Below are 14,691 nucleotides of genomic sequence, written 5' to 3'. Positions count from 1 at the left end.
AATGACATATGAAAGGTAACTAGAAAGTTAGAAAAATTATATTTTCTTCAATAATGACACATGAAAAGTAACTAGAAAGTTATAAAAATTAGAAACTAATTTAAAAAATTATGTAAATGAAAATACAAAGTAAAGAAAGAACTATTTAGTTTGAAAACATTGTTGACCGGTGAAACATAATAAGTCAATATGCATTCTTTATTAAAATTTATTTATTTAACATTGGATCGAATTGTTAAAAGAATTTCTTATTCTCTTCCCAAAATGAACAATATTTCACGGTACAGCAATTTTCGACAGCAACACCAATAATCAGGATAAACATGCATTACATAACTCGGCAGTAACAAAGCCCCGATAATTAATCGGCGATTTACACGATCCTGGAACAAACGGCAGAAGCAACGGGACACACTGCACACACACACTCCATAATTGCTTTCGCTCGTTACTTTCGCTCTGTTCTACAAATCGCGCGTGCAAACGTTCGAGCGCATCAACGAAACGTCCATCAGGTTCAACGTCGCCAATTGCACTTCCAGACACTTCCATTTTACACACGGCCGTGTCACGAGCTTCGAATTTTGACGTTTTAATTAGCACTTCAATTTTGCCAACGAAAATCGCGAGTCCGTGAAACAAACGCCTCGCCGCGCCGTGAACGAGAGATTCCCTCGGTACGTTTCTCCGAATAAATTTCTACGGATCGGGATCATTTTTCTGATGACCGAGTGAAATATACACGGTGATAAAAGAAATAGAGGGGATTTTGAAATCTCCTCTACGACTCCATTCACGGAAAAAATATTTAAAAAGGAAATATATCGAAATACTTGTATGCAACATTGTTTCGTATTATTATCTAATATAAGCAACGGAAATATTGTGAAATATGCACGGTGATAAAAACCCGACTAGAATTTCAGTTAGGCATGGTTAAAGACGAATGTGGTCCTAATGCGGAAACGATTAGATCGAGCGCACGCCTAACAGTTGCCATACGTGGCCCAAATGGGGGTGGCCGAGCGCACGCCTAAGTTAGGCATTCCTAACTGTTGCCATACGAGGCCCAAATGGGGGTGGTCGAGCGCACGCCTAACAGTTGCCATACGTGGCCCAAATGGGGGTGGCCGAGCGCACGCCTAAGTTAGGCATTCCTAACTGTTGCCATACGAGGCCCAAATGGGGGTGGTCGAGCGCACGCCTAACAGTTGCCATACGTGGCCCAAATGGGGGTGGCCGAGCGCACGCCTATGTTAGGCATTCCTAACTGCTGCCATACGAGGCCTAAATGGGGGTGGTCGAGCGCACGCCTAACAGTTGCCATACGTGGCCCAAATGAGGGTGGCCGAGCGCACGCCTAACAGTTGCCATACGTGGCCCAAGTGAGGGTGGCCGAGCGCACGCCTAAGTTAGGCATTCCTAACTGTTGCCATACGAGGCCTAAATGGGGGTGGCCGAGCGCACGCCTAACAGTTGCCATACGTGGCCCAAATGAGGGTGGCCGAGCGCACGCCTATGTTAGGCATTCCTAACTGTTGCCATACGAGGCCTAAATGGGGGTGGTCGAGCGCACGCCTAACAGTTGCCATACGTGGCCCAAATGAGGGTGGCCGAGCGCACGCCTAACAGTTGCCATACGTGGCCCAAATGAGGGTGGCCGAGCGCACGCCTATGTTAGGCATTCCTAACTGTTGCCATACGAGGCCCAAATGGGGGTGGTCGAGCGCACGCCTAACAGTTGCCATACGTGGCCCAAATGGGGGTGGCCGAGCGCACGCCTAAGTTAGGCATTCCTAACTGTTGCCATACGAGGCCCAAATGGGGGTGGTCGAGTGCACGCCTAACAGTTGCCATACGTGGCCCAAATGGGGGTGGCCGAGCGCACGCCTATGTTAGGCATTCCTAACAGTTGCCATACGTGGCTCAAATGGGGGTGGTCGAGCGTACGCTTAGGTTGGGCATTCCTAATAGTTGCCATACGTGGCTGAAATGGGGCTGGCCGAGCGCACACCTAAATTAGGTGGAGTGGGGCCTCTCAAACTTATATGTAGGAATATTTGCAGACATCTCACTGTCGGACGTACGCTCGCCTGAGAGCTTTCAACAAGATTTGAGATTTCATTAATGTCTCCCAATGACAGCCTAATAGAGCTATTCTAATATGGGCCTAATGCGGTTAGCCTCATTGGATAGTCATTGGGAAAGCCTAATGCGGCCCTAACGCGGCTTTCCCGATTAGGCGGTCGTGAATATTCGCGTTACATACCGCATGCGGGCCTAACAGGCAAATTAGGCTAGCCTAATGCAGACCTAATGTCTGCCTAACTGAAATTTCTAGTCGGGAAGAAATAGAGGATTTTGAAATCTTCACAACTCCACTCACGCCAAAAATATTAAAATATCTGTATGCAACATTGTTTCGTATTATTATCTAAACACAACGGAAATATTGTGAAATATACGCAGTGATAAAAAATACAGCACCTCATTTAAAAATTTGAGATGATCTTGAATTCTCCTCTAAGCCTCCGAAAAATATTTAAAAAATTGTATGCAACATTTTTTCATATTATTACAAATTATGGAAATATTTAACGTGGACAAATATATTAGCGATTTCACAATCGTAAGGAAATTTATAGAATTTGAGAATATGTGCTGTATTTGTAAGTAGAATTCACGAATTTTTGGAAAGGACAACGAGTATCATTAACCCTTTAACTTTCACTTTTATAAAATTTGCAATTGTCCATTTGTAGGAAATTAAACGTGATCATGTAAAACGAATAATTTCATTTCATTATATTCTGGTGTTACATATTCTCCAACGAAATAAGGCCAGCCCAGAATTTAATATCCCTAATATGCTTTAATAATCTCTAAAATCTCTAAATCATTATCTATATATAATCTGTAAATCTTCTTATTTAAATAATCCGCTCGTGGTCTCGACTAGTCTTAAGTATCCAATAACAATGTATAGCAATCACGAGTAATTATCCGATTGGTGCAGTTGGGACGTAATCGTATAATCGTGCCATAATTTCAATAAAGTACCTGTCTATTGGTATTCGCTACAGATTTCACGGTACATTTTCGATTTGTTATTAAGAGCAGCAGGTTAGCTGTTATATTTTATTAAATTATCGATACCGTTTAGCAATTCGATATAAAAGCTTTGTGTGTCTGTGTATTATGAGTTCTTTACATGTATATTGATTCTATAATTGTTTTTATTAATATGAATAACTATTTGCATGAAATTTGTGTTAAAATTTGAAATTTATAGCAATACACATGTGTTTGTTATTTTTACAATAATTTGTATTTTGAAATATTTTGATATATGAAGTTTATTCTGTTATTTTTACAGATTCAGAAGAATCAGAAGAAACAGTTTTTATTTTGAAGAAATCTGACGATCGTACTCAATTGCAAGTATACTTTTATTTGAATAGGTGTAATATTGTTATTAGAAAAGTTTGTTGCGAGAAAACGAAATTTCTGAGGATTATGAAATTAGAATATCAAGAGTTAATATAACTCAAGTAATTACAGACTTTAACGAACGCTCTACATTCAATGAATAACATGACCTAATTAAAAGTATTTAACAGAGTCAAGAATACCATCTACATTCATCTTATGATTGCTCATTAATTGTGTGTCAATCAAGTTTTCCTAATTTGACTAGGAAAAATATACAATTTTTCAGAATCTATAATAAAAAAATCACATCTAAACATCCCACGATTGCTTCTCAATTGTGTGTTATTCAATTTTTCTATCATTTTTCAAAATCTGCAATTTTTCCTAATACCTATCATCGTAAATGAAAATATTTAACAAAGTCAAGAATCACATTTGTCTATCTTATAATTGCTAACTAATTATGTGTCAATTAATTTTTCCTAATTTTCCTAGGAAAAACAGAAGTTTTCAAAATCTATAATCATAAGTCTATAATAAAAGAATCACATCTATTCAACTTATAATTCCTCATTAATTGTGTGTCAATCAATTTTTCCTAATTTGACTAGGAAAAATATACAATTTTTCTATAATTTTTCAAAATCTATAATAAAAGAATCACATCTAAATATTTTATGATTGTTCACCAATTGTGTCAATCAACTTTTCCTAATTTTACTGGGAAAAATATACAATTTTTTAAAATCTATAATTCTAAATCCATAAAAAGGAATCACATCTAAACATCCCACGGTTGCCCAACAACTGTCAATTACTCAATTAGTCCACAATTTATCAAAATCATTTCTCCCACCATCCTAAACACCTCCTCCAAAAAAAAAAAAAAAACCCAACAATTTTTCATCAACAACCATAAAACTACCCTTCAACACCAATACCCTCCCTCATTAAAAACATCATTCTTTTAAAAAATGCACCCAACAGACGTTCCACCCGTATTTCCATAAAAAAAAAAAACACAATCAACTAACAATCTATCACCATCCACCATGGCTAAATAAAATATTAGCCACCTAACGATGGTCAGGCAACTTTTTGAGTAAACCGCATGCCACGCGCGGTGCATTTTCCCCGGGAAAGTTGTCCGAGGAAAGTTTGGACGTCACGAGGGTAACGAAGCACACCCGTAGTTCGCAATTAGCTTACTGGTGGACAGAGTGGATTACGTTTCCCTCTTTTACACGTGCTCTCGCTTTCGGGTTGTCCGTCTAAACCGAATTACAACGGGCGAAACCGTCGTTCCGACTGTTCTGAATTTTTCAATTTTTCCTCAAACGCCTCTCTCGCAGAGTGATTCTGTATTTCACTCTTTTTTTCCATACTTTCTCTCGCTATTTCTTTTTTCTTTTTTTTTTTCGTGTGTTCTTTCAGAGAAGACGATCAATTATTCAGCGTGCACCACGCTTTCGGGTCAGGAATACGCGATTGTCCTTTGGAATTAATACCGGCCGAGCTCCATGCGAAATTCCATGAATTCTTCAGCAGCTGAACGTCACAGAGGGACTGCTATATGTCGCTCGTGCGTTCACTAGGTCCTTTCTGTCGCTGTGTCGACATGGCAAATTTGAATTTTCGGTTGTATCGCTGATGTGTGAAACAGATTACAAATTGTGCGAAATCTCCTTTGAGTATACTCGGTGAGTTTCTTTTCTCAGGGGCTTACGTGTATATTTAAAAAATATGAAATTGGTGGAATTGTTTTTTTATTCTATTTTTCATGAAACAGTGATGAGAGATGATTTTTGTGGTGAAATTTAATTTATCGATTTGGCTTGAATTTTGGTGTCCATTGTGCAGTTTGTACATTTCTCTAGTTTCTTTGATTATACAGCTGTTTATGTAGGTAATTTAAAGGGCTGAAAATAGGCGAAAGTTCGGAAATATTTTTCGTAGGTAACTTCTAACTAAAAAGTTTCAAATTTTTCACCCCTCCATTTTGCAACATTTTTACTTTCTAAAAATTCGAGGGTAAAACTGGGAGTTACATTTATATCCTGTGAAAAAATTGAAACTTTTCGTTTAGTAGTTACCTGTGAAAAAAATTCCCAAACTTTACCTAATTTTAGCAGCCTCAGAGCGGTGTATCAGTTATTTTTCATTTATTTCAGAATATTATAGCGTAGTACACACGCGTTACTCGTTGAAATGAGAAATTTGACATAAATAAGTTGAAACGAATGTACAATGAAATTATTAGCAATTCGTGCTTAATCCAGTGAATAGAGCAAATTAATAATGCACACTACAGATTGGACGGCGATTTCTAAAACGGTTAATCCAATGATCTCGTAATTTATTTCACTACAAAGCACATGGAAATTGTTAATGACAATATTAGTTAATTAATTCACGCAGACTAGTTTGCTAATAATTCAGTAGCTTCGTGAATGTTACACGTTCAAAGGTAAAATCGATTCGTTTATAATTTAAAAAACAAACAAATGTTTCACGATCGTTTGTAACGATTTCCTAAAATGTATCTGGTGACACACTTGTGGATAGTTTAATATTGACCTACATACTTGTAACGAGGAAACATTTTGTCCGATTATTTCAAAGAACAAAAGTTAACATTGTCTCTTTCGGGTTTCTAGTGGCTCAACTGTTTCAAGAGAAAACTTGTTGACCGTGTTATTTTTCTCTTCACTTCACTATTCCCTCGGAAATATGAAAAGGACAGGCTCTTTATTTCACGGCTATTGAGAATTAACATGTAACGCGGATCGTTAACAATACGAGAATTTCTCGCTTCTCATTATCTTACGTATTTAATAGACAAATTTATATAAACGAGATTTCCGTTTCATATCGAATGATTAATAGAAGAGTTCTTTATAGTGAAAGCAAATTTTTTCTTTTCTAAAGTAAAATTTTTCTTTAAATTACAATAATATGTTTATTTAAATTTGAATTTGTAGCGCACTGCGTAAGGGAGCTAGTGCACCGAGCGGCCACCAGACTGGCGCCCTCGTCACCATGCCTCCCCAGCATCCCCACTACCAATCCCACCCTTGTGCGCCTGCGCAGTTGATTCCCCCACTCCACCACTCGCGCTGGCCCGGGCCCCCCGCAAGGATAAAAAGGGGCCTGTTCACTTCTCCGAAGACGCTCCCTTGAGTGGACATCAAAGGACAGCGAACCTTGCCTGGCTCCGACTTTGCTCACTGAGTGGACATGTACGGACCACGAGGCAACCCCTTGTTCATACGCTCCCTGAACATTGTGTCAAGACGTTTCCGCGTACGACTCTTGTACTTGCGTTAGTGTAAGAACTATTTAAATGTAACTCCCCGAAAGTGTAAGCTAGCGAAATTTATTTCCGGTCAGACCACAACCCCCGGTAGCCAACCCGGTTGCAAATTTAAATTTTCGTTTGAATAGAAATTTTGTTACATTGTTGAACTGAGTAGTTTTGCAAAGACACTGATATGAAAGAAAGATTAATGAGAAAATTGTGATTGCATTATTTTCTCAATTTTTTAAAACATATATCAGATGGAAATTTAATTAAATTGCAAATACTCAAGTATTGCAAAATAATTCAAGAACTTTCTAATTCGCAAGGCGCAATAAGTAGCAAGATTATACTTTAAAATGCCATCTGCTGCTGAAAAAAATCTTGTACCGACGAACGACTTTTAAAACACTGACACAATGCGATTACACTCTAATCCAGTAAGAGGATTTCATCTTGAAATAAAATCTGCTTCACAGGCGAATACAGCGTTTCACAAACCATCGCTTCGTCTCTTTTAAATCCCGCTTACTTTATCGTTTCATTTTTCACACTGAATTATAGAACTACTCGCAGGAACTATTTCTAAAAAACAAGAACACCATTTGAGTTCTCGCAAAATTCATTTTTACACGTTTGAAAAGATACGATGTCAAATTTTCGTGAAATTAACGATTTGTTTTTTACGCGTATAAACGTCAACTATTTTCTATTTTAATACTGTATTAAGTAAAAAAAAGTTAACGTACTAGATAGATTAACTAAATTTGGTATTTTTCAGTTCCGCAAATCAAACCGAAGGTTGGAATAAAAATTAATCTTTGCATACTAATTTATCATTATCTTCTCGATCAGAATCTGCGTTACGAGGCTTCAACGATCGAAAAATTCGTGAATCGAAGAGAAAAGTAAGGCACAGTGACAAGACAAGAGTGCACGAAACTTTATGATCTACTCCGAAACGTTCTGGCGTAAAAGGATTTCTATGATGCTCACGTGCACCACATATTCTCGCCGAAAAATGAAGATCTTCCATCGAGCCTTCCGCTGAATTACCTATACATGAATGCACGTGACTCGCATAATCAAATCAGCCGTAAGCACGAAAGATGCTCCGGAATCGTGTCTCGCTTATTCGAAAGACTCGTTCGACGCCGGGGAGATAAACCGTGGCGCGGGCATATAGATGATGAATATTCACTTTTAATGGAATTTTAGATACAGATTCCGAAATCCTTTTACGTTTCGCCGATCTTCTCGTAAGTTACATTTTTCACGGATGCAAATGCTATTGATTTTTATTCATTTCATAATTGCACGTGCGGTTTTATAGTGAATTCGTAATTTCTACGAATTCACTTTGAATTTTTTATTTTTTCCTTTTACTATGGAGTAGATTTTGAAATTTTTCCTTCTTTTTGTATGCTTTACTTGGAATTTGTAGGATTTGTTTGATAATAGGCAAATTTTATTTGAGAATATTTTTATTGTTGTGAGAGTGCAAGATTTGATAGTAAATAAATATCTGAAACGTTTTTGGGAATGTAGAAAATTTTATAAAAAACATTTTACAATAGAAGTAATTTTTGATATTTTGCAATTAAATGTGGATTAGGTTTGGAGATTTTTCTTTTTTTTTTATATGCTTTATTTGGAATTTGTAGGATTTGTTTGATAATAGGCATATTTTATTTGAGAATATTTTTATTGTTGTGAGAGTGCAAAGTTTAATATTAAATAAATATTTGAAAAGTTGTTGGTAATGTAGAAAATATTAAGAAAAATATTTCACAGTAGAAATAATTTTTGCTATTTTTCAACTAAATTCGTGTAATTTATTCATTTTCTTATTATTGTTTCAAATTAAAATAAAGAATCAGTACCAAATGCAATAGAAAATTTATTTTTTCTTAAATACGAATAAAAAAATTTTTGCATTTTATCACACAAATTTGTCCAATTTTTTTTTTACAAGTACAATTACTTTTCGTACCTTATCAAAATATAATAAGTTCTCATATCTAATAAAAAGAAGCAGGTAATTGAACAAATCACATCTCACGCACGTGCAACTCGACACCAGAATGACAGAAACGTTAAAGGCAAAGTAACACTAAAAATATCGCGAAAGTATCGGAAACACTCTAGCGAGGAGACAGAGTAAAGTGCGCCTTTCACAATGCATTTTCTTTCAGGTTGATACCTCAACTGGTTCTGAAGATACGCAGTTCAAAGCGCGACGCTTAAAACGCACCGAAAGTTGAATGGTGGTCGAAGTTCCTGGAAACGCACTGACCCACATTTTTTCCTGGAAATGCGTACGCCGTGCTAGTGTAGTACGAAAGATGCTGACTCAGCGCCTGCCGCTGGCCAGTGCATGGACACGGAGCTTGCGATAGGTCAGCGAAGACGCGTGAGTGAAAGGTTCGAGCGCACGAACAAGAGATAGGTAGAGTATTTACTCGAAACTGTTTTTTGTTTCTAACGATGATATCTCGATAACGAAGAATTTTATCGACGTGGAATAAAAAATTACAGGTAGTTTCTGTCTTTATAAATTAATTGCTTTCCTGGCGATTGTTTGTAAATTGGGAATTCGTGAAGTGAGAGGCTCGTTTTAAAGCCATACGCGTGATTTCCCATACAATTTAAAATTAAAGTTCGTAAAGATAGAAATTCGTAAAGCGGGAATTCGTAAAGATAGAAATTCGTAAAGCGGGAATTCGCAAAGATAGAAATTCGTAAAGCGGGAATTCGTAAAGATAGAAATTCGTAAAGCGGGAATTCGTAAAGATAGAAATTCGTAAAGCGGGAATTCGTAAAGATAGAAATTCGTAAAACGGGAATTCGCAAAGATAGAAATTCGTAAAGCAGGAATTCGTAAAGATACAAATTCATAAAGTGGGAATTTGTAAAGATAGAAATTCGTAAAGCGGGAATTCGCAAAGATAGAAATTCGTAAAGCGGGAATTCGTAAAGATACAAATTCATAAAGTGGGAATTTGTAAAGCGGGAATTCGTAAAGATAGAAATTCGTAAAGATAGAAATTCGTAAAGCGGGAATTCGTATAGCGGGAATTCGTAAAGATAGAAATTCGTAAAGATAGAAATTCGTAAAGCGGGAATTCGCAAAGATAGAAATTCGTAAAGTTAGAAATTCGCAAAGCGGGAATTCGTAAATTGAGAATTACCTGCGTTTTAACCCTTTGAACTCCTTTGTCGAGTGTGACTCGACATCAGTTTTATTCACAGGTATGAACAAAGTAATTTTTAAATTGCCAATTTAAACACGTATTATATTTTGCAATATTTTTTTTACCTGGATGAGCAATAGGTACACAATATGTGACCCTTAATGCTATTTTCAATATAATTAGTAAAAAAAAATTGTTTAAATTAAGTTCCTACGAATCAAACGTCTTTTAAAGTGCATTTCAAATAAAATTCTTAAAATAACAGGGAGTTACTGAAAAGAAAATTAAAAAAAAAATTTCGAGTTCAAAGGGTTAAAGATACTTTACTCTAAAACCACGTCAAATGTTTCCTAAAAATTCCAAGAAACGAATAACTTTTTACTGTACCTAGGTACAATAATCTTCAATAAGAAATGATACTTTCAAAGCGGTATCTTCTCCTCTAACCAAGATATATATTTCCACTAAAGAAGCAAGACTTCCTATCTCCATTATCTCGCTAATGGAACTCAAGTGTCTATAAATTTCAAGAGAACGGTTTTCGAAAAATTTGACAAATTTCTCGACGATAAAGATGGAACGGTGACCGTTATACATATAGTGTAATAAAAAATAAGTAAAAAATGGTAACTACGCGACGACGAAGATATTGAAAGATAGCGTAGAGCTACGTAGGATCTGATTAAGAATTGGTCACGGCAAAGTACGATATTACTTTCGATAATAGAATATTGATTTCCAATTAATCTCAAGAGGACGAGCCATTGAATTTTAAACCAGCCACACTTCAACGCCTATTATAATACGTACACGATGTATATGGGTTGCAACCTAGTTACGAAAGCAGAAATTCTCAATGGAATGGAAACTCTTAGACGGGGGGGATAACCGGGAGGAAACTTTAATGTCAGAATTTTCTAACATATTGCTGCGTTCTTTTGCCAATTTTTTTTCTTCCGTACAATCTGCGAGGAGATTTCAGAATTTCAACCACGAGAATTTACACACGTTCTCGAGAGGTATTTTATTGTACTTTTAATATTATATTGCGATGTTGCGGAGGAGAAAATAATACGCGTGGTATAAAAATAAATTGCGGTATAATAAAATGTACTTGACATAAAAATCAGCGATAAGAGTGAAAACTAATGGTAGATACCTAATTTTTATATCGTAAGTTGCAAATTGATGGTAATTGTATGAAAGTGTCTTCTAAGTGATAAAATGAAAATGAAAGAAAATATCTTTATTGGGAAGAAATTATTCGGTTTAAGCGGGCTGGCAAAATATTCTGATCGAATTGTGAGAGAAAACTGTGTCATCTGCGATCGCTTCTTTTCTATTTTTATGACTTTTTATGTAACTTAAATTTTAATTAAAAAATGTCTAATATCGATACAAATCGACATAAACATTTGAGAAAAGTCAAAAAGTTAAAAACGATCATTTTTATCAATATCGAAAATTCTCTTTTCTCTAGGAAATTACTATAAAAAATATAGATTCTAAATGAATGAATGAGTTCAATGAGGTCATTCAGTTAGTTGTTCTTAACCCTTTGACACACCTTTCTTGTACACATAATTAAATCTCTACATCAATTTTTTTCAAGCTAAAGCATATCAAAATTATATTTTCCTCAAATATACTTACTTTTACGTGAATTCACAGTCACACCAACTATCTTTTTTTTTTTAAATACAATTTAAGTTTGCATCAACATCTCAATTAATTATTAGCGACCAGTCTTTTTTAAGCTAAGCTTATACTTTCTTCAAATATAGGTACGTATTATAATTACGTGATTTTACAGTCACACTTACTATTTTATTTTTTCTTCAAATATAATTTAAGTTTGCAACATCTTAATTTTTTTTTTTTTATTTCGAGTTTTACACGTCGTATCGACCATAATTTTCCAGTTGTATTCTCTATATATTTCACAATAGAAATTTATTCTACTGTAGGAACCGACGACGGAAAAGTATTTCGTGAGGGACCCAAACGGGAATCGAACCCGGGACCTTCGGCTTAGCAAGCCGAGGCTTTACCCACTACGCCACCCACTCCCTCTCTATTCTCCCTTAGAGGTTTCCTATTTGAGTATGGAGGGCCCAATACTACATAATATTTTCACTTCTACTGAATATTCAAAGTTTGCAAGATAAGGGGTTAATGTTTGCAAGGTTTCTAATATAATATAATTGTAGAAATCGACGGAAAAATTTTGAAGGACCCAACGGGAATCGAACCCGGGACCTTCGGCTTAGCAAGCCGACGCTTTACCCGCTACGCCAACCACTCCCTCTCTATTCTCCCTTCGAGGTTTCCTATTTGAGTATGGAGGCCCCGATGCTACACTACAAACAGCCAACTATTTTTATTCCCTAAAAATGTGTTTCGTTTATTAACTACTTTCACAGTATTTCGCAAACTTTGCATATACGAGTCTATCGTCCTCAAAGGGTTAATTGGTCAGCGAATGAATCAAGACACGTTACTCAGTCGGCCAGTGTGCTGCAATCAAACGTCCCTAAACGAAACACCCTAAACCAAATAACCTACACGATTCACCGCGAAATTCTATACACCTTCTCATCAATTCCTGAAGAATAATTTAACGTGTGACGGAGTACACACCGTATTCATCTCTCTTTGAGCGATGTGTAAACGAGCAAACATTCCTCTCGGTAAGTTTCATCACTCATCGAATATGTCAAAGAAAGAAAGTGGCGTAGAAATATCGGCTTTGAAGTGTCGACTCGTGGTACACATTTCAAACTTTCTAGTGTATGATCGTTTTACGCCCTTTGAAGCATGTGATATACCTCATGTGCAGTTCCGTTCTTCTTCTCTCTTTATTCTTTTATCAAAGTTCAATCGAACTTTAGCCCACGTTAGACGAACGTTAAGTGTAATTAATTTCGTGCCCTTTTTCACATGCTTTGATGCTTATTTGGAAAAAGGTCGAAGAGAATTTTAACGTTTAAAATGACCAGCTTCTTTTTGTTTAATTCTGGTAATTTGGAATTTTTTTCTGCTAATTGAAGAATTCCTTCTCTGAAGAAATAGGCAGATCTTTAGACAATATAGTCGTCAAGATTTTGTGAAAAATGGCACCGAATTGATTTTTACACCTGATTGAATATCGACAGAGGAAAAATTATTGAAAATTTCAAAAGTTATTTGTTTTTAAGTATTTCAATGAAAATTACAATTCTGACTGTGAAATATGGAAATTAGATATGTTGAATTGTTTAGTTTCTAAGATTGAAACGGTATTGTTGATACAGTCTATGCGATCTTTTGTCTTATTTGATTAAAAAGGAAAAAATAGGGCGATTTTTAGTCGACAAAGTCGTCGAAACTGTAAAAAATGGCACCGAATTAACTTTCGCCTAATAAAATAACGATAGAGGAAAAATTATTGAACGCTTTAAAGTTTGTTTTTCAGTATTTCAATGAAAATCACAATTCTGGCTCTCAATTATAAAAATTAGACAAGTTAAATAAGCTTAGTTTATAAAATTGAAATGGTATTGGTGACAGAATCTATGCAATCTCTCGTTTTATTTGATCAAAGTACGCAAAATTCGTGTAAAACTTGGTTTCAACAAACGAACTTAGTCGTGTTGCGTTAATTCGATTAATACACAAATTAAACATAATATTTTCCTTTATCCAATTGCCAAACATTTAACTCGACAACGAAATCACTCAAGCGAATGATTCCCCAGTAACTCTAACTACTTTAAGCCATGCACTTCGAAGTAATTAGATTGAGCATAAAATTCACAAATTCTTCTCTATAAGGAGAGAAAAACGTAATTACACAAAATCACCAAAAAAAAAAGAGTAATAATACCGAAGAAATAAAATATCCTCAAATTTCAGAATATTCAAAAATAGAAAAATTGCAGAAAAATAAAAAAAAATCTTCATTGGTTCAAATATTTTTATCACAAAAATGATAAGTTTCACAGAATACTACACAGAATCGCTACCATTTTAAATAAAGTCAAATTGGATTCGTCGTTCCACGATACGAAAAAAGGAGAATCTAATCACGTTTGTATCACTCAACCCATTTCTTCCACGGTTCTCTCGATAGTCACCGAGTTCGCGAGTTTTATACTTTAAAGAGGGAAGAAAATTGAAAAACTCACCTCCTCCGCCTGAGAGACGACATTCTCGACGGCGTTCTCCGCCGACTTTGCGAGGGATGCAGCTTGCTCCTTTCTCGACATGTGGCCGCGGAAAGATGCCTGGATTTTCGTCGCCGCTTCGCAAAGCTCTGTCAACCAGAGAGAAAGGTACTCTTAAGTTGATGTCGATAGACGAGCCGGGGATCGATAACGCTGTCTCCTTGTCAATATGGGGAAACAGGATTTCGAATTTCAAGCTTTCCCCGCTGACAATCGTAGAATGTTCCACGGCGAAAAATTGCCTCGGCGTTCACACATCTATTTTACACTCGCAATGCGATTTCTCGATTTACGATCATTTCGATATGCAATGTCGTTTTTGGGAGAAAGTTGATCATTTTTAGCGTGAGGTGAATTTATGTTTGCAAAATATTTGTGTCAAACTGTGTAGAAATAGTATTCGACGAAATAAATGTAACGGTATAATTACAAGAAAACAATGGAAATTTGAAGAATTTTGAGTTTAAGATTTGAACATAGCAAATTTTTTGCTTTACTTTAATTTGAAATTTGAAATTGAAAATTTTTAAGTTGAACTTTTGAAAACAGTATATTTTGAATT

The 14,691-nt window shown here is 35.9% G+C and overlaps 1 protein-coding gene across 2 annotated transcripts in view; it reads right to left on the bottom strand.

Annotated features, from left to right (window-relative positions):
* Positions 1 to 14,691, bottom strand: part of LOC108570567 (HIRA-interacting protein 3) — a 222,687-nt gene that overhangs the window by 75,539 nt on the left and 132,457 nt on the right. Inside the window, exons 3-4 of one of the 2 annotated variants that reach the window (XM_017932446.1) lie at positions 14,091 to 14,218; positions 12,707 to 12,709 (exon numbers count right to left, since the gene is read on the bottom strand). In XM_017932446.1, coding sequence (XP_017787935.1) covers positions 12,707 to 12,709; positions 14,091 to 14,218 — 131 coding nt within the window. The remainder of the gene's footprint in view (positions 1 to 12,706; positions 12,710 to 14,090; positions 14,219 to 14,691) is intronic. The other variant, XM_017932444.1, reaches the window with a different exon arrangement.

Source organism: Habropoda laboriosa, unplaced genomic scaffold (assembly GCF_001263275.1).
Source record: "Habropoda laboriosa isolate 0110345459 unplaced genomic scaffold, ASM126327v1 scaffold61, whole genome shotgun sequence".
NCBI lineage: Eukaryota > Metazoa > Arthropoda > Insecta > Hymenoptera > Apidae > Habropoda > Habropoda laboriosa.
The sequence above is the reverse complement of the archived record's forward strand: the minus strand, read 5'-3'. Positions and strand labels throughout refer to the sequence as shown.